Genomic DNA, 15424 nt, shown 5'->3' on the forward strand with positions numbered 1-15424 from the left:
CATTCGTGGTGGGTTTTTCTGGTCAAGCGGCCGAATAAAGTCAATGGGTTTGATTTCTTCGCCAGTCAGGCTAGATTGAGGCCTCGAACACAAGCTTATACTCTTGGAGATGAATCAACGCATGATGTATGAGAATCGACGACCCTGATATGAGTCATATAACAAGCGCTCATGAATTTAATGACGGTCGTACTCGTACCACATCAGGAGTGGGGATGTTCTGGGATCATCCGAAAATCCGGGGAAGATGAAGACTCCTGCAGGACTCGAGGGGAGGTAGTATCGTAGTAAGTACTAGGCCAAAGTAGGCATTCGTCCGCAGCGTCCGATGCATTGCATCTCTGCATACTTAAGTTCAATGTAATCTGCTTATAGTACATCAAAGTTAAACAATGTCAGAATTTCCAATTTGTATTGTCCAATCCCAGGGGAGCCCCGGCGCTTACCTAGGGCTATTTTATCCCTATAAGCACCCGAAATGGGTATACGGTTGATAAGGCCTCGGTTATCTTATGAGGGGAGGGTCAAGCAGATGCAATCATCGCTCAAACACGGAGTCCGGACCATCAAGGGTAGCACTCAATGCCTAGGCGAGATGACATGCAGACCGCGCTGCAAACCCTTGAATATAGAGAGTCTGTATACAGAATGTGAACAGGACATGTGTACAGTACCTTCTAAGAAAGTATCAACAAAAATCTTCTGTCCAGTTGTCGATATCGACTTGTGGGGCTGACTACTGAGTTCCAGACGGGTGTTAGCAAGCCTCCCGTCAACTGGCGAATCTCCCGTCAACTGGCAAGGCTAATTCAGGCATGGGAGGTGGGATTAGCCAAATGGGAGGTGTAATTAACAATCCCCTAATACCTAATACCCCAGCCACAGCATGTACAGCGAGCTAAACCGGGTTAATGAGAACGTCATCATCATCGTAAACTCTAAAGCAACACGTGCCGCGTCTGATCTGGTGTTTAATCATATGGCAAAAGGTATCAATTTTTCTCAAACCACTTGCCGACGCTCAGTGCTGGCTGTTTAGATTACAGTCCAAACAAGCGAAAAAGAAAATGAAAAACATACAACAGTGAGGATTCGCTGGTGGTCACCCACCCAACTACTAACTCACCGGCGTGTGGCTTAAGTACGGCTGAGCGGACGGGAAGCCCTGTTTTCCACACCCTATGGTCGTATGTACTTGATATAATGGTGATTAGGCTTAACTATAACTATCCAGTCTAACAAGTGATTGGGTAAGCTGAAGTGTACGGGTTCGATTGATAAGACGGCGTTCAATACCTACGATCTGGGGAAGTACGACGGGAGTGGCTGGCGATGCCTTTTTGGCTGTGCAATGCAGCTGCAAAATTCCAGTCCATACGCAGAAGATCTCGATGAAATCCAAGATAGCAATGATATGTCAGTGATAACCTAACCGACTTGACGTGGACATAATGCCTTGTATCAGTCATTAGAGAGGATAGCTACAAGCCAAATGCACACTTGTAATGCACATATTCTGTCACCAGTGATAGTTACGCTTCAAAGTGATTGCATAATGCATAAATCAAGAGTCGCCACGAAATCAAAATACTCGCCTTTAAGAGCATTTACCACTGCCATTTCTCCGGGTGGAGGTACCAGTCCCCTCCTTCACTCGGCTCCGCCAGTTCAAACTCGACGTAACGAGCCTCTGACCATTTAATTTCATCGTGAATTGGCCATCCCCTTCGGAACCCCGAGATATGACTAAAATCCGTTAGTACATATTTTCAACGCATATAGGGCATCCAAGACGTACAGCTTGCCTGTGGACGGATCAAAGATAATTTTCGAGATCCTGGATTGGCCTGGTTTTATCCCGCAACTAAGTAGCTGTCTTTGGATTATGTCAATCTCCCTCTACCTGCCTGTCAGTGCCTGAGATTTGCATAGACTTACTCATATGTGTCGCGGAACTTAGCCCGGGTTTCGTTGCGCGCGGTTATATCCAAGCCCCAGAAGAATTCCTTTGTTAGAGGCTCCCTGGGACCTTTTCCCACACAAGGTATCTAATGTAGCCTCCAGGAAGAAGGTCATTGTCTCCTTGTGTACTTTCTGCGTGACCAAGAAAGCGAGGAACGGCGCCACAGCCTGCACTCTGCAACCTTTTGAAGGCCTCAAACTCGCCACAAACTCCAGGAGCAACAGCTTGTCTAGCCAGAGTGTCGTGGTCGGCATCTTCCGTTCCGGTGAGAGGAATCTGCTGATAGATTCGCATAAACGCCTCCTGGCTTGGGTCCTCTGCGGCGTGGCATAGGAACTTGCCAACTGTTTTAGCTGAACCGCGGCCCATCTTGACATCATGATCTGTCATAGGGGCTGCCCTCTCGATGAGTTTCTTCGTGATGACCCAGTGCTTTCGGGGGACTACTGACGCGTCATCCGAGACAAGGTCGTATGTGGTGACCGTAGTACCTACAAGGCCGCGGAGCAATCGAGCATCGAAGCAGGTTATTCTGGTATTTGATGCCATGGTGAGGACTGCAAAATATAGAATTTTGGAAAGTAAGATGACTCGTCAGCGATGCGTGTTCAGCTTAGGGGAAGAAAGAACACAAATGAACACAACGGTAAGTGAATTGAAAGTGATAACTGAGATCATAGTTATGGTAGTTATGGCAGTAGTAGTACGTACTAGTAAACATGTCGCCTCGACATCCACATGTGGGTCCAGCCGTAGTGGAGAAGGCCCGATATTGATAGGCCCAGGCCGTACTGAATTCCTTGGCAGCTGTAATTAATTCGAGTGAGTACATAATAAATTACCTTTTAATACATACATTCCAGATAGGGCTACTAGCAGAGACCTTCGGGTCAACTGGCGAGCTAGCCGGTCATAATCATGTGGGTCAACTGGCGAGCTCACTAACACCACCGCAGTCCCTTATTGCATTCTGAAAACGACTGACATTGTCCTTTTTACCAATACCGCCCAATGGTATTGGAAGATTTAATATAAACAATGGTGTATTAGGTATCCTTGCTCTATAGCCTGAGCTGCAAAATACATCAACCGCTTGAAGATGTGGCCTATAGCAAAGGTAACTGGTGGTTTCCATGTGGGTTGCAACTATGAGACCTCTCATCCTACCTTACCATCCACAGTTACTTGTTATCCATGGCGACACGTACATGTTAACTGTTAATCAGGACACTGGATTTCCAAGGTTTCCGCTGTAGGCGCAATACCAGATCAGGTTACCCTTCACATACGACATGGATGATTCTCATCTCTTGCAGAAGCCAGAAAGCAAACAGGTACCACTTCTTCGATTGTCGTTTTCTATATCATATATAGTTAGTGCAATCCTGAAACAATATCGAAGATGATTCGTACTCTGTCAACACTGAAGGGATAGGTGAACTCTTGAGAAACAGCTGTGCCTTGATGCATCCATCATCAAGAACCACTCATCCAACATTTGGTCTTTTCTTGACCATAGTCAGCCATTGACGAATGTGCAAACTCAGTGAAGCCCTTTTGAAATTGTGCCACCCTCGGACAGGCGAGATATCAGGAACTTCGCTTCGCCTTGGGAATCGGATGCGCAAATAACAATAAAAAGGAAGTAAAAAATAAAATACTATCTATGGACGCAGTATGGAACGTAACGGAGACGAAAGAAGAACCATGCCAAAGTAAGGTAGATGGTTTGTCGTTCACGTAGGTTGACGGGCTCTCTCCCCTGAGATCATGTAGTCTTCACGGCTCAGCGTGTTGGTGGACCACTTATTTTGACGGCTGTCAAATAATTTACAAGGTAGGTGTCGTAGGCATCAGATGGGTTTGCTCGTGTGCCTCTGGCGCTCATCTTGGATACTTGGACATGGAGCCTGAGCTCTTCCGTCTTGTCGTCGCCTTTGACTATATCCGGTCTCCACGCTTCTTCAATTGAGATACTGAAACCGTACTGAAAAGCGCCTTGATTCGTTACCTGTGTATTCGTGAGTGGTGTTTTTTTCATATTGTAGCATTTCCATTTCTCGGCGTGGCGGCCTCAGGTTCTTGTCTGGCGTTCATTGAGGTAGTCGTGCGTTCATTGAGGTAGTCGTGCGTTCGTTGTAGTCGTGCGTTCGTTGTAGTCGTGCGTTCGTTGTAGTCGTGCGTTGCCGTTGACATCTCCGGCGAGAGACACGGTGACTATATAACCTTTCTCTTCACTTGTGGTGTTCATTCCTCTTCACCCATCTCCAACTTCTTCATCGCCCATCTGCAAGATCTTCTTCACGCATCTCCATATTTTCTCTCCTCCGTCTCTCTTCCGTCTCTTTCCCGTCTCTCTGCTCTGTGCCTCTTCCCGTTTTGGCGTGTCCTTTCAGTAACATCTGTCCACCCAGCTGTTTATCGGGTTCTAACCTCGTCAACCACTTGGTAAGTTGAATCATCCATCCATTTATCACCACCTTGGTGTGTCATAGCAGCACTCTCTAATTATGGCCTTCCACACAGTGCTTTCCTACCCGTAAGCACACATGATGGCTGAGAAGGCCGGATCGACTGGTCTTGGGAACATGGCGAAGAACGACATACTCAACCTAACAGTCGAGCTCATGATATCTCGCCTGTCCGAGGGCAGAACACTTACCAAGAAGGCTCTCCTGGATTTTAGCATTCGCCAATGGTTGATAATGGTCAAGCAACATGACAAGGCCCCGTGGCGGGTTTCCAAATGTGTCTTTCTTATCCTCATCAATTTTACCACCGCTCAGAAAGCGGAAGAGATAAGGAATATGCAGATACCCGATACAGCCACTGATTCGGAGAAATGGTCGGCCATGCTTCGGCCCCTGCTCAATGACAAAGCAGATGATAGGCTGCTGCAACACTTGGAAGAGCTGCCTGAGAGAATTATCACCTGTGCCGAGCTGTTGTCTCCAAACCTAGGTAAGCACACTGTTCAACTCGATCATCGGCGAGAGAAGCTGACCATACGAAACTCGGTAGAGAGCCTCGATCACCCCCCTGTCCTCGATCACCCCCCTGTCCTCAATCACCCCCCTGTCCTCGATCATCCACCTGTGATCTCAACCGGATCTGAACAATCCGGGCGCGAGATACGTGCGATCATAAGATCCGGTAACCGAGCGCACATGAAACAAATGCCAGAGGTATTCTACCTCACTAGCGCCGTCGCCTGGACAGTGAAAGCACAATATTGGCCAGTCGCCTTGGCCACAGATTCGCATGGAAATCGCTTTTTGGAAGACAATGTTCTTGATCGTGCTCTCCCAAAGTGGAGACTCATTCTGAATGGCGAAAAGCTTCGGATGGCGAGGCATCCGACCATAGCAGAGCCTCTCAGTGCGTGGCTGGCTGCCGAGAAACAGAAGGCCAGTCGTCTCGGCAAGCCTTGGCCCCGACTCCAAGGATCTCCCACTGTCATGGGCTCTGCGCCACCTCCAGGACATGCTCACACGTCTTCTTTTGGAATAGAAGATCCTCGAGAGGTCGAGCAAACACGCCTGCTTCAAGAATTACTTGGAGAAGTGAAAGAGCTGAGGCAGCTGGCTGAAGAGGTTCTTCGGGGGAATAGGGTTCATCCCATGACACCCAATCCGCAGCTCACGAATGTCGCGATGTCTTCAGAGCGGGTCCATGGACCGGCGTACCAGAGCTTCCAGCAATGGGAACTATTTTACCTGCGGCCGCCGCCATATCCCACAGAGGTCCAGTCCCACACAACTGCCCCTGCGGAGGAAGTCTGGCAGCGTTGGCTGGCCCGGCAGGGCAATTAAAGGTGTTTCTCTGGTTCATCACTCCTGAGGTTAAACCCGGACAACAACACAAGGAAACAGAAAACAGCAAAAAAAGTTCAAAAACGGAAAACCGAAAAAAAACCGAGGCAATGGCATCATACGTTGGATTTCTGTTTCGTTCCTTTTTTGTTTCGGTCTGCGCGTTCATTTGCAAGGAGAAGAGAAAACCGAAATGGCAAAAAAAACCAACTGCTGGATGACGGGAGTGCTTGAGGATGTGCCATGACACAGCTGTCAAGAGTTCTTTCCCTTGTAGATAGACGCCGAGACTGATCATATTGTGAATAAGATATTGTTTGAGTATATAACACACTACTTTACGTAGTCACTTCATGGAGTGTGGCCATGCAGATACGACTGGTTCTTTTGAGAATTGTACACATCATCTTTATGCGTACATCCGCGCCAATAGCGTGTCATAAGTATCGAGACAAACCAAGAGGACACAAGTTACTTCCTCCTCACCATGTACATCTGTTCAACTTCAAGTTTGATAATCGATCCTACGGACATAGAAGCTCTGGGTCTCTAAGACTCTCACACAGTACCAACTGGAACCTATTCATCAGTGACATACTGTCGCAGGCATTTGCTCCTGTCTCAAACGGATAGCCAAGGCTGACGGGAGGCCTATGCTACTTACATCCATCAATATACCGCAGTAGTTAAGGGTTGTAGGATAAGCGGTTACCGCTCATAGGAGTAGCGACTACCCGTTCCGTACAGGCTTCGGGCTATGGGCATTGCGACAATACAGCTTTAAAGCACGTAAATTCTCCTATCATAGTTAAGGATAAGGTAGATGAAAAAAAAAACAAAAACATACAACAGTGAGGATTCGCTGGTGGTCACCCACCCAACTACTAACTCACCGGCGTGTGGCTTAAGTACGGCTGAGCGGACGGGAAGCCCTGTTTTCCACACCCTATGGTCGTATGTACTGGATATTGTGGTAAACAGGATTATATTCAGTTGTGGTCGAGTTGTGTATAGCACAAAAACTAGAAAGTCTTCGAAGTACGTGTAACAACAGGCGTCAACGTTGATGGTGGTCCCGTGTCTTGAACAGCTTAGACACTCACTCTTAGTCTCTTACGCGAAGGGAAGATAGGCAGCGATGAGCCCGCCCCAACCACCCGCATTATCTTCGCTGAGAGCTGTCGTCTTCTTATCCACAGTCACCATGTTGCGCACCAAGTGGGTTCCAAGGTTGTAGATCCTCAGAGACTTGGGCTCATCTTCAATGGAGACAATGTTGTCCTGGGCATATGGGCCTTCGACGCCGTTCAGGCCATTGAAAAACTGGATCAATTAGAAGATATATCAAACTTCGTTCTCAGTCGGCATCTACTAACCTGCCAGAATCCCAGTCCGTAAAACGTCATGTCACGACCCCCAACAACTCGCAAAGACCAACCCATGAAACATTGCGGAGATGAAGGATCGCAGTTAGAATAGTCGGGATCATTGTACTTGGGGTTGGGCCTAGACACATGTTAGTTGAAGACATCAAGACACATAGGCAATCTGGAAATAACTTACGTCCAAGGAGCCGGGGCTGCGGGAGCAGGTTGCCAGTACACAGTTTCTGTCTGCGACATCAAAGCGAAAACATTTTCAGCATTCAGCATCTGGTATTGGTACAGCACGAAATGCTCAAAGGCAGTACCGACGAGCCATGTTCCACGTTTGGACTCGACGAGTAGGCCTCTTCCAACGGCGACGGATTGGCTTGTGCCGTTGGTGGCACCACTGAGGCCATCAAGATCTCGGTTAACCGACCACCCCCAGACGCTCTCCATGTATGTCGAGCTTTCCGGCTTGAGATGCATGAACATGAATGCCGCCTTACACCCGGGAATGTCTGTAGTGGGATATGAGGCACACTTGGTCTCGACGGCTGAGCCGATGGTTCCCCCAGCGCGGAAGTGAGTGTCCCAGAGACCAACGTCGCCAGCCTTGGCTCCAGCAATGTTGCTTTCCACAAGAATAGCACCAGGCAAGACGTCGGCTACGTCAAAGGCCAAGTCGCTCACTTCGATAACTCCATTAGTTCCGGGCTTTCCCATCTTGAACATGACCTGTGGGTTTTCCTCATCTTTGAAATAATCACCGATTGCTGAAGCCAGCGTAGTTAGCAGAGCAATACTGTCAAGGGGGGTCAGGAAACATACCACTAAGTGTCGACCATGCCTCGCCCACGATTCGGGATCCCGCAGGGACTTCAATAGTGCCCGCGACCCGATAATTTCCCGCAGGGAAGTAGGTAATTCTTTTGTTTGCGTTGGCTTTCAGAGCCGCGTTGATGGCATCGGTCGCATCTGTTTTGCCATCCCCAGTAGCGCCGAAGTCTCGTACGCTGGAAAAGCAACGAGAACTATAGTCTTCGTATTGGGGCCGAGACTTAGTGAAGTAGGCACCACTTCTGTCCGTCAATGTTTGGGAACGAGACAGCTTGCCGCTGGTTTCCATATAGGTACCATTTGTGAGGTCCTTGTAGACATTGCCTTGAATAAATGACTCGATTTTGGGTGAGTGCCCTGAGCCGGCCAGGATGGATTTGCCATCTCGATCAGCCACTGTATGGTCCACTTTCTTTAGCTTGAGGTTCTCGATGATAATGGAGCCGTCTGCATTTTTTGTATGTTGTGAAATGATGACATTCTTTGTAGAAGCAGCTTCAGAGTCGAGAAGGATAAGCGATCCAACGGAATTTGTTCCCGGCGCGGTGAAGTTGACGCCCACCTCGCAGTTCTGGAACTTCATCCCCTGGAGAGATAAGGTGAAAACATGATCTATCAAAATGCCCGTCTTGACGTTATCGAACGTAATACCACGCATGGCATATTGCTGGTTGTTGAGTCGTATCCCAACATCTCCGCCAGATATGGATAGATCGCCCATGAATGTGGCAGATCCGCCGCCTCCACCGGTAGTTCCGTTGAAGACAATACCCTGGTGCATGCTGTTCTTGGCTAGCTGGAGGTGGTTGAAGCTGAAAGTGACTGCTTGTGCTGATGGCCAGTTTATGCACGCTACAGACGACTGAACATCGACGGCAGTGGTGTCAAAGATGAAGTTGCGCACCTGCAGATACAGGTTTATGGTCGTCGGGAAAGGTGAGACGGGCGGTGATGGGAATCCGTTGATGAGGTATAAGTCGTCGAATCCAGCCGCTGCGCTGATTATGGGACGATCGAGCGGGTTACCCACAAGCTGAGTGAAGATGTACATGTTGATGCTCTTTGAGATCTTGTATTTCCCAGACGGGAAATAGATCAAGGCAGGTTTGACTGTCTTTGCAGGCGGGTCACCGGGACCACAGCCGGTGAAACAACGTCCTCCATCTATAATTGGGGGTCAATGAGGATGCTGTTAAGTGGACGAGTCATTCTTACCATCAATTGCCTTCTGAATAGCCTCTGTATCATCCGTAATGCCGTCTCCCTTAGCCCCAAAATCCTTCACATCGCGGAACACTGCATATGATGGGTCGTCGAGGAAGGGAGAAATTCCTGTGTGTTCGATAGTCTCCATCCAAAACGGCTCCCCCGTGAAGCATGAAGACATTGTTGAAGACTGTCCTTAGAATCATCATGATTTCTAGAGGGTAACGCATGAGCCTCATTCTTAAAATACCTATATAGTGGGGTTTGGGAATGGAAGAGAAATCTTACGGGATGAGCGCAGCCGCGACCACGGTGGTGGCTAAAAGCCATGTCGATGCCAGCCACTTCATAATTGATGGCTCCCTTAATGGCGTCGCTGTATATCGAGAACGTGTTGGATTGTTAAGTGGTCATTTTTCCGATCCATCCAGGTTTTTATAGTAGGGCCATTTGCGGGGAGTAGCGTTACACTGTCATAGACCCTAAACAATGCCTAAATCAGTATATGCTGGCACAATTGGTCGGTCAGCTAGTGCTTGAATGAATATGTCATAGGAAATTCCTTGAGGCAAGATGAAGCCATCGCCAATCTCCAACAAGGGTTGAAGGCCCAGTGTTGGTTGGTGGAAATTCTATAGCTTCGCCCGATGCGGGGAAGATGAGGGCGTTGACAAGTAAACAAGTCAATTACCAGATGTAACATCGCGGCAATTGAATTCTCTCCATTTGGTAGGACGGCAAAGGGTCGGCTAAGGCAGAAAAAGGGGCTTTTCCTTTTCGAGAGTAACTTCTATGCAAATTATGATGGCCTGAGGAAGGAAATTGTTGCCTGAGTCTGCGAGCCCTAACCCGTTTGGAGTGTGGTAGATACTTTGCTTCTCTGTCCATTTCTCCTCTATCGAGCTATACAGGAGACTTGCAAATTCTTTCTCTCCATCTGTTTACTTCTCTAGTTGCGGCTTCGATAGAAAGCCATGATGTACATAAGGAGAGTACAAGGATAGAAGCCGCCAAGTGGTAGCCCGGTAGTGGTCAAGTAAAAAGATTCAGCTGAGGCCATGGCGAGTAAGAAGATGAGAAGTACATGAAATATTTACCCATAAATTCCGTTACCTTACTGGAATGAGTAAGTCGAACTTGCATAAGAACTACGTCCTGTTGTTAACTGTCGGATTTGGGGCTTCGCCAGTTGGCGACCACCAACTGGTCAATCGTTTGGACCAACATTCGTGGAGATCTGGGCCGTTCGAACTGGGGGGTTTGGTCAGGGTGCATACTATATGGACGGGTGACAGCTTATTCTGAAGCAAGAGGAATAATAAGACTTGGATCTAGTACCACTATATAGCTCACAGCTTCACAGCTTGTCCAAATCATGCTAGCACAGTCCTTCTAAAACGGAATCTCGGCGTTCGTCACGGTCTCAAATCCAATAAACAATGGCTCAGGCTCTCCAATCTCGGCTGGTCGCTGTTCCTCCAGGAATTTACGCGTATGAGGCATCGACTCGTGCATGCGATAAGCAAGTGCATTATAGGGGGGTTCCAAAACTGAGATAGCAATGTCAGTGTAGAACGTATTTTGTTGTCAATATATTTCAACTTACCTGGATCCATAGACCGGGCAATCTGTCCACCACAAATCCAGGAGGGAATAGGTTCTTCTCCGGTTTCAAACGATGAATGCAGTTCCAAAGCGGCTTTCACTCGTACTCCCAAATTCGTGAGCCACAGATCTTTACCCTGGATTCGAGACGTCTCGGCAACATGCGACATGGATGCGATTGAGTAGCTTGTATGAGCATAATCACGGCAAGTCTCTTGTGTAAGACCGCTGACGTTGAAGTACTGCTGTCCTTGCCAATATTTGATGAGTGCCGACGGGGTGTCCTCTATGCCTCGGCCAGGTACTGGGTATGGGCCATCCGAGGTGAGGTAGATATAGGCAGGGACTCGGCCGGCAAACTTGCCCATAGCATCCTCATATGTAGTTTTGTTTTCAGTAAATACCGCAATGCCGATGGACGACTCCATCATGACTGTTATGTGTTAACTGTTGTCCTGCTTCATCCAGATCATTAACACATACCCAAGTCCCAATTGCCGTTATTGGCCGCATCGCCCGGCAAAATAATCGGAAGATAGACTTTCGTCAACATATCTGCAAATTGCTGGATACCCTTCTTTGACCAGTGTCCACCGGGGGCATAACGCATTATTTCACCCGCACGAACCCAGTTGGCAGCAGACCAAGCCGCCTGCAATGGAGCATTTGAGTTGGCATGGCCTTGGATCGTGCTGGACCAAGCGTCCATGTATTCAATTGCCTTCTTTGCGTATTTGTTCTCCTTGGTGATCCAGTATGCTAGCGAATTGATGTACGCAGCCATGGAGTCTTCACGCTCCTGGTAGCAGCCAATATTGGGCGTGGATGTTGGCCCACACTCAACAGTCTTGTACGGAACTGCAGTTCTTGTTGGAGAAGAGTAATTGTAGTTCATCATGCTGGTGAATGCATTGCTCCATGGCCCCTCGTTATGAGCAACTTTCTTGCCAATGAAGTCTAGCTGTTTCGCACTGACAAAAACACCAGGATGAACCCATTTTTTGGGGGCTTCAGTGGGGATTGGACTCAAGTTGGCAGTTTTGGCAGGTCGATGCGCTTCTGGAGGGACTGCAAATGCATTGCATACACTCACAGCGGAGAGAATACCAGTGCAATATAAGATGAAATTTGAAGATAACATATTGATCGAGGAAAGCAGCCTGGAGAAACGATAGACTGCGGGAGTAAACAAGCTTTATGCAAGGCCAAAAAAAAATAGATGCGGCTACTTTCTATTGCTTTGATGCTCACCCTGTCACCATATTTTTATCATCGGAAAATAGACAATCCACCAATTAGTACTGGACATATGCTATTGGGAGAGGGGTTGAAGGGACGTGTGTAGAAGCAGAGATTATGTGGTACGGGATAGGGGGCCGAACTCGGTTAACTGCTGATTCCCCAGATTATCAAGCTAAGCCTTTAAGGAAACTAGCCAAATTGGCACTAGTTACAGACAGGGTAATTGGTGCCTTTACTAGTGCCTTATTTCCCCGCGGTTTGACTTATCCCGTTGTTTTTCTGCGGCAAGTCGGAATGACTGCCTGTGGCTGGCTACCCTATCAATTCCTCCAACCAATTCACGCCAATCACGAAAGCCTACGGAACGCACTGGCAGTAAATTCAAGCGTGGAAGTTATCAGCCAATCACGCTTAAAGCAATGGTAGCATCCGGCATCTAGGTCGAATATGAGATCGGTCATTCTGCGGAGTCTCGGGGTTAGGTTTCCTTCATTCTTCTTTGTCAGTTTTAGTTCTAGTGCGTAGGTAGTTCGACCCTCCACCTAAATCCGCTTAGAGTGACCATCTAAAACTACCAAAAGCCAGACACCGAAGTGAATGGAAGCGTGAGCTGACATCAAAAGCACAATTAAGAGGGTTCGTTGGAAAACTCAGGGGTCCATGGTCCGATATACACGAAAACAAAGACGGCTTCTATGCTGTATCTTCTATATACGATCAACCATATACACTCCACCAGCAGCGCATCTATTGACCTTCAGCCAACGCAATAACCTTCCTCGCGGCCTCCTCAAACCCGTCAAAAGCATGCAGAGGAAGACCACTCTCTGCAATCTACAGATGTCCAAGTTAGCAAACAGATAACCGCAGAGACCAATACCAGTGCCTACCATCTTCTGTCCCAACTCCTCATTTGTACCACGCAACCGCACAACAATCGGGACCTTCATGTCCAAATCTCTGAAAGCCAGGATAATGCCCTCGGCAATCATATCACAGCGCGTCAATCCACCAAAGATATTCACAAAGATAGCCTTGACACGCGTGTCCGAGCAGATAACCCGGAACGACGACTTGACTGTCTCGGATGTAGCCTTGCCACCCGTGTCGAGGAAGTTAGCGCAGTGGCCGCCGTGGATCGTAAGTGCGTCGACTGTGTTCATAGCAAGTCCCGCGCCGTTGACTATATACTGTGAGTAAACGACATTCGGATTGAATCAAACGGACCCAAGAAGATGAATACGTACCGAGTGTGCCGACAGTTCCTTCGCCTTCCAACCTGATGTTTCTGTTAATCGAAATACAAAATAGTCAATGCGCTAATACATACTTGACGTAAACAATTCCATCTTTCTCGGCTTCAACCTCCTCAGGTACCTCTTCGGACTTATCCCGCAATTTGTGGATATCCTCCTGGCGTCCCGAGCTACGGAACGCAGCATCGTCGAATCCAAATCGTGCGCCGTGTACTTCAAAGGCACCATTGGCGGAAATGCCAACCCGCGTCTCCAGCGTGAATGCCTCTTTCTCCTTGTAGATTTCCCATAGAGCTTGCACGAAACCCGCGACCTTCTTGTGGGCGGATTCAGGGAGACCCAAGTGCGAGGCGACAGTAGTGGTAATGGAGCTATTCTCGAACGCGGTCTGAGAATAGGGAAATGGGAACTTCTGTGACTGAGCTGCGTCGAACTCGGAATTTGGCGAGGCGATGATGCATGGCGACAAAGCTGTTCTGTCGACCGTGATAGAAATAGAGAAATCGGAGTCGGAACCTGTCTCATTGACGGGAATGGATCTCTCCTTGAGCATGTCAAATGCTTGGGATTGTTTGATATGCAAGTTACGCTTCTGTACAGCGGGTAGTCTGGATACTGGAGTGACTCGTCTCATGGTGTGAAAGCCTCGCTTTTGAGAGCTGGACCCCAAGGACGACTGTGGACATGTTAATCCAGTTCAAAACAACTCAGACAACTGAACTCACACTTGCACCCGGCCTGTTAGACCGGTTAGCGAACAATGTCTTCATCCTCTCGCCAAACTTCTCGGGGTGGTTAACCATAACCGCACCAGCACGTTCAAGCGCGAGGTACTTGGTTTGCGCATCTGGTTCCCCAGGCGCCGCCCAGGCACCGGCATGTCCCATAATCCGACCAGGGGGTGCCTCCAAGCCCCCGACGAGCGCCATAATCGGTCTATACAGAGTCAGTACCCGACTGCAAAACAGATTGCCTGGTTTTGCAAAAGCCAGCGGAGAATAACTCACTTCGGATCCAACGTCCTCCTCCGATAATCTTTGATCCACTCCGCCGCATCCATCTCCGCTGTTCCCCCAATCTCACCAACCAAAATGATACCCTCCGTATCAGGGTCATTCTCAAAGATATTAAGCGCATCGACAAAGTTGGTACCAGCCAACACATCACCGCCCATACTAATACAAAGACTCTGACCGAGTCCAGCCCGGGTCGTCGACGCAACAGTCTCGTAGCTAAGTGTCCCTGACTTGGCGACAATGCCCACATTCCCCGGCGCAAAGCACGGCAAAGGCTGGAAGCCGATTCGGCACTTGCCGATGGCGGATATAATTCCTGGACAATTTGCCCCTACCAGACGCGTCTTCGACTGAGTCTGAAGCATGGAGTGGATCTGAAATGTCATTAGAAATGCTTCTCAACTTTGGTACATAAGCAAAGGAAAGACTCATACACGCAGGATATCGTGGATCGGCACATGCTCGGCTACAGCAACGACAAGCGGGATTTCCGCTTCGATCGCCTCTTCAATGGCCTTGGCTGTCTGGTTTCCCGGAACATAGATTGCTGATGCGTCGGGCTTGGCGCGTTCCTGGGCCTGGGGTGGTCCTTGAGTTAGCCAGTTGGTTCGGTACACATGCACAAGGGCTCGTGGGATTCTCATACCGCTTTGACGGACGGGAAGACGGGCAGGCCTAGATGTTCGCCTTCCACACCGGGCTTGACACCTCCAACGATCTTAGTGCCCCATTCAAGGGACTCCTTGACGTTGGCAGTGGCTTGTTTGCCTGGACGGGTGTTAGCATTGTCGTGGTTGTCTCGATTGGACGGTAGATATATGTACTTACCTGTAAATCCTTGGAATAGGACTTTGGTATGCGCGCCAATCTTGAGGTTTGGCAGTGTATCCGCATAGCTTGCGGTGCGGGGGGTAGTTGCGAAACACCTTCTTAGGGGGGCCCGCAGTGGCTTGGGCGCCCGTTTTGGCAGGGCGTGCAGAGTCATCTTAGCACATACACATGCAGACTCAGGAATGATTGATGAATAGAAATTGCGGACTTGGTAAATGGTAATATAGAAGTATAGGTCTTTTTCAATCTCGCGAAACAGTGTAGTTGATCATAAGTATGGGGTTAATAA

The 15424-nt window shown here is 48.6% G+C and overlaps 4 protein-coding genes across 4 annotated transcripts; all 4 read right to left on the bottom strand.

The window, feature by feature from the left end:
• Positions 1 to 2011: 2011 nt before the first annotated feature.
• On the bottom strand, positions 2012 to 2512 carry N7515_004911 (uncharacterized protein; the record flags this gene model as incomplete). Its single annotated transcript, XM_056665655.1, has 1 exon — positions 2012 to 2512. One exon carries the CDS (start codon positions 2510 to 2512, stop codon positions 2012 to 2014), a length of 501 nt encoding a protein of 166 aa, XP_056522605.1.
• Positions 2513 to 6888: 4376 nt separating this feature from the next.
• Positions 6889 to 9366, bottom strand: N7515_004912 (glycoside hydrolase family 55 protein; the record flags this gene model as incomplete). Its single annotated transcript, XM_056665656.1, has 5 exons — positions 6889 to 7098; positions 7152 to 7281; positions 7339 to 7915; positions 7971 to 9143; positions 9195 to 9366. 5 exons carry the CDS (start codon positions 9364 to 9366, stop codon positions 6889 to 6891), a joined length of 2262 nt encoding a protein of 753 aa, XP_056522606.1.
• A 1211-nt stretch (positions 9367 to 10577) lies between these two features.
• Positions 10578 to 11931, bottom strand: N7515_004913 (uncharacterized protein; the record flags this gene model as incomplete). The annotated part of the gene is made up of 3 exons (XM_056665657.1): positions 10578 to 10735; positions 10792 to 11223; positions 11274 to 11931. 3 exons carry the CDS (start codon positions 11929 to 11931, stop codon positions 10578 to 10580), a joined length of 1248 nt encoding a protein of 415 aa, XP_056522607.1.
• Positions 11932 to 12779: 848 nt separating this feature from the next.
• N7515_004914 (putative succinyl-CoA synthetase subunit alpha) lies at positions 12780 to 15289 on the bottom strand (the record flags this gene model as incomplete). Its single annotated transcript, XM_056665658.1, has 9 exons — positions 12780 to 12866; positions 12923 to 13215; positions 13280 to 13311; positions 13363 to 13964; positions 14014 to 14224; positions 14296 to 14678; positions 14739 to 14882; positions 14951 to 15072; positions 15133 to 15289. The coding sequence occupies 9 exons, from the start codon at positions 15287 to 15289 to the stop codon at positions 12780 to 12782; spliced, it is 2031 nt and encodes a 676-aa protein (XP_056522608.1).
• Between the last annotated feature and the right edge of the window lie 135 nt (positions 15290 to 15424).

This window comes from Penicillium bovifimosum (genome assembly GCF_028826915.1).
Source record: "Penicillium bovifimosum strain IBT 22155 chromosome Unknown utg000004l_segment0_segment0, whole genome shotgun sequence".
Classification (NCBI taxonomy): domain Eukaryota; kingdom Fungi; phylum Ascomycota; class Eurotiomycetes; order Eurotiales; family Aspergillaceae; genus Penicillium; species Penicillium bovifimosum.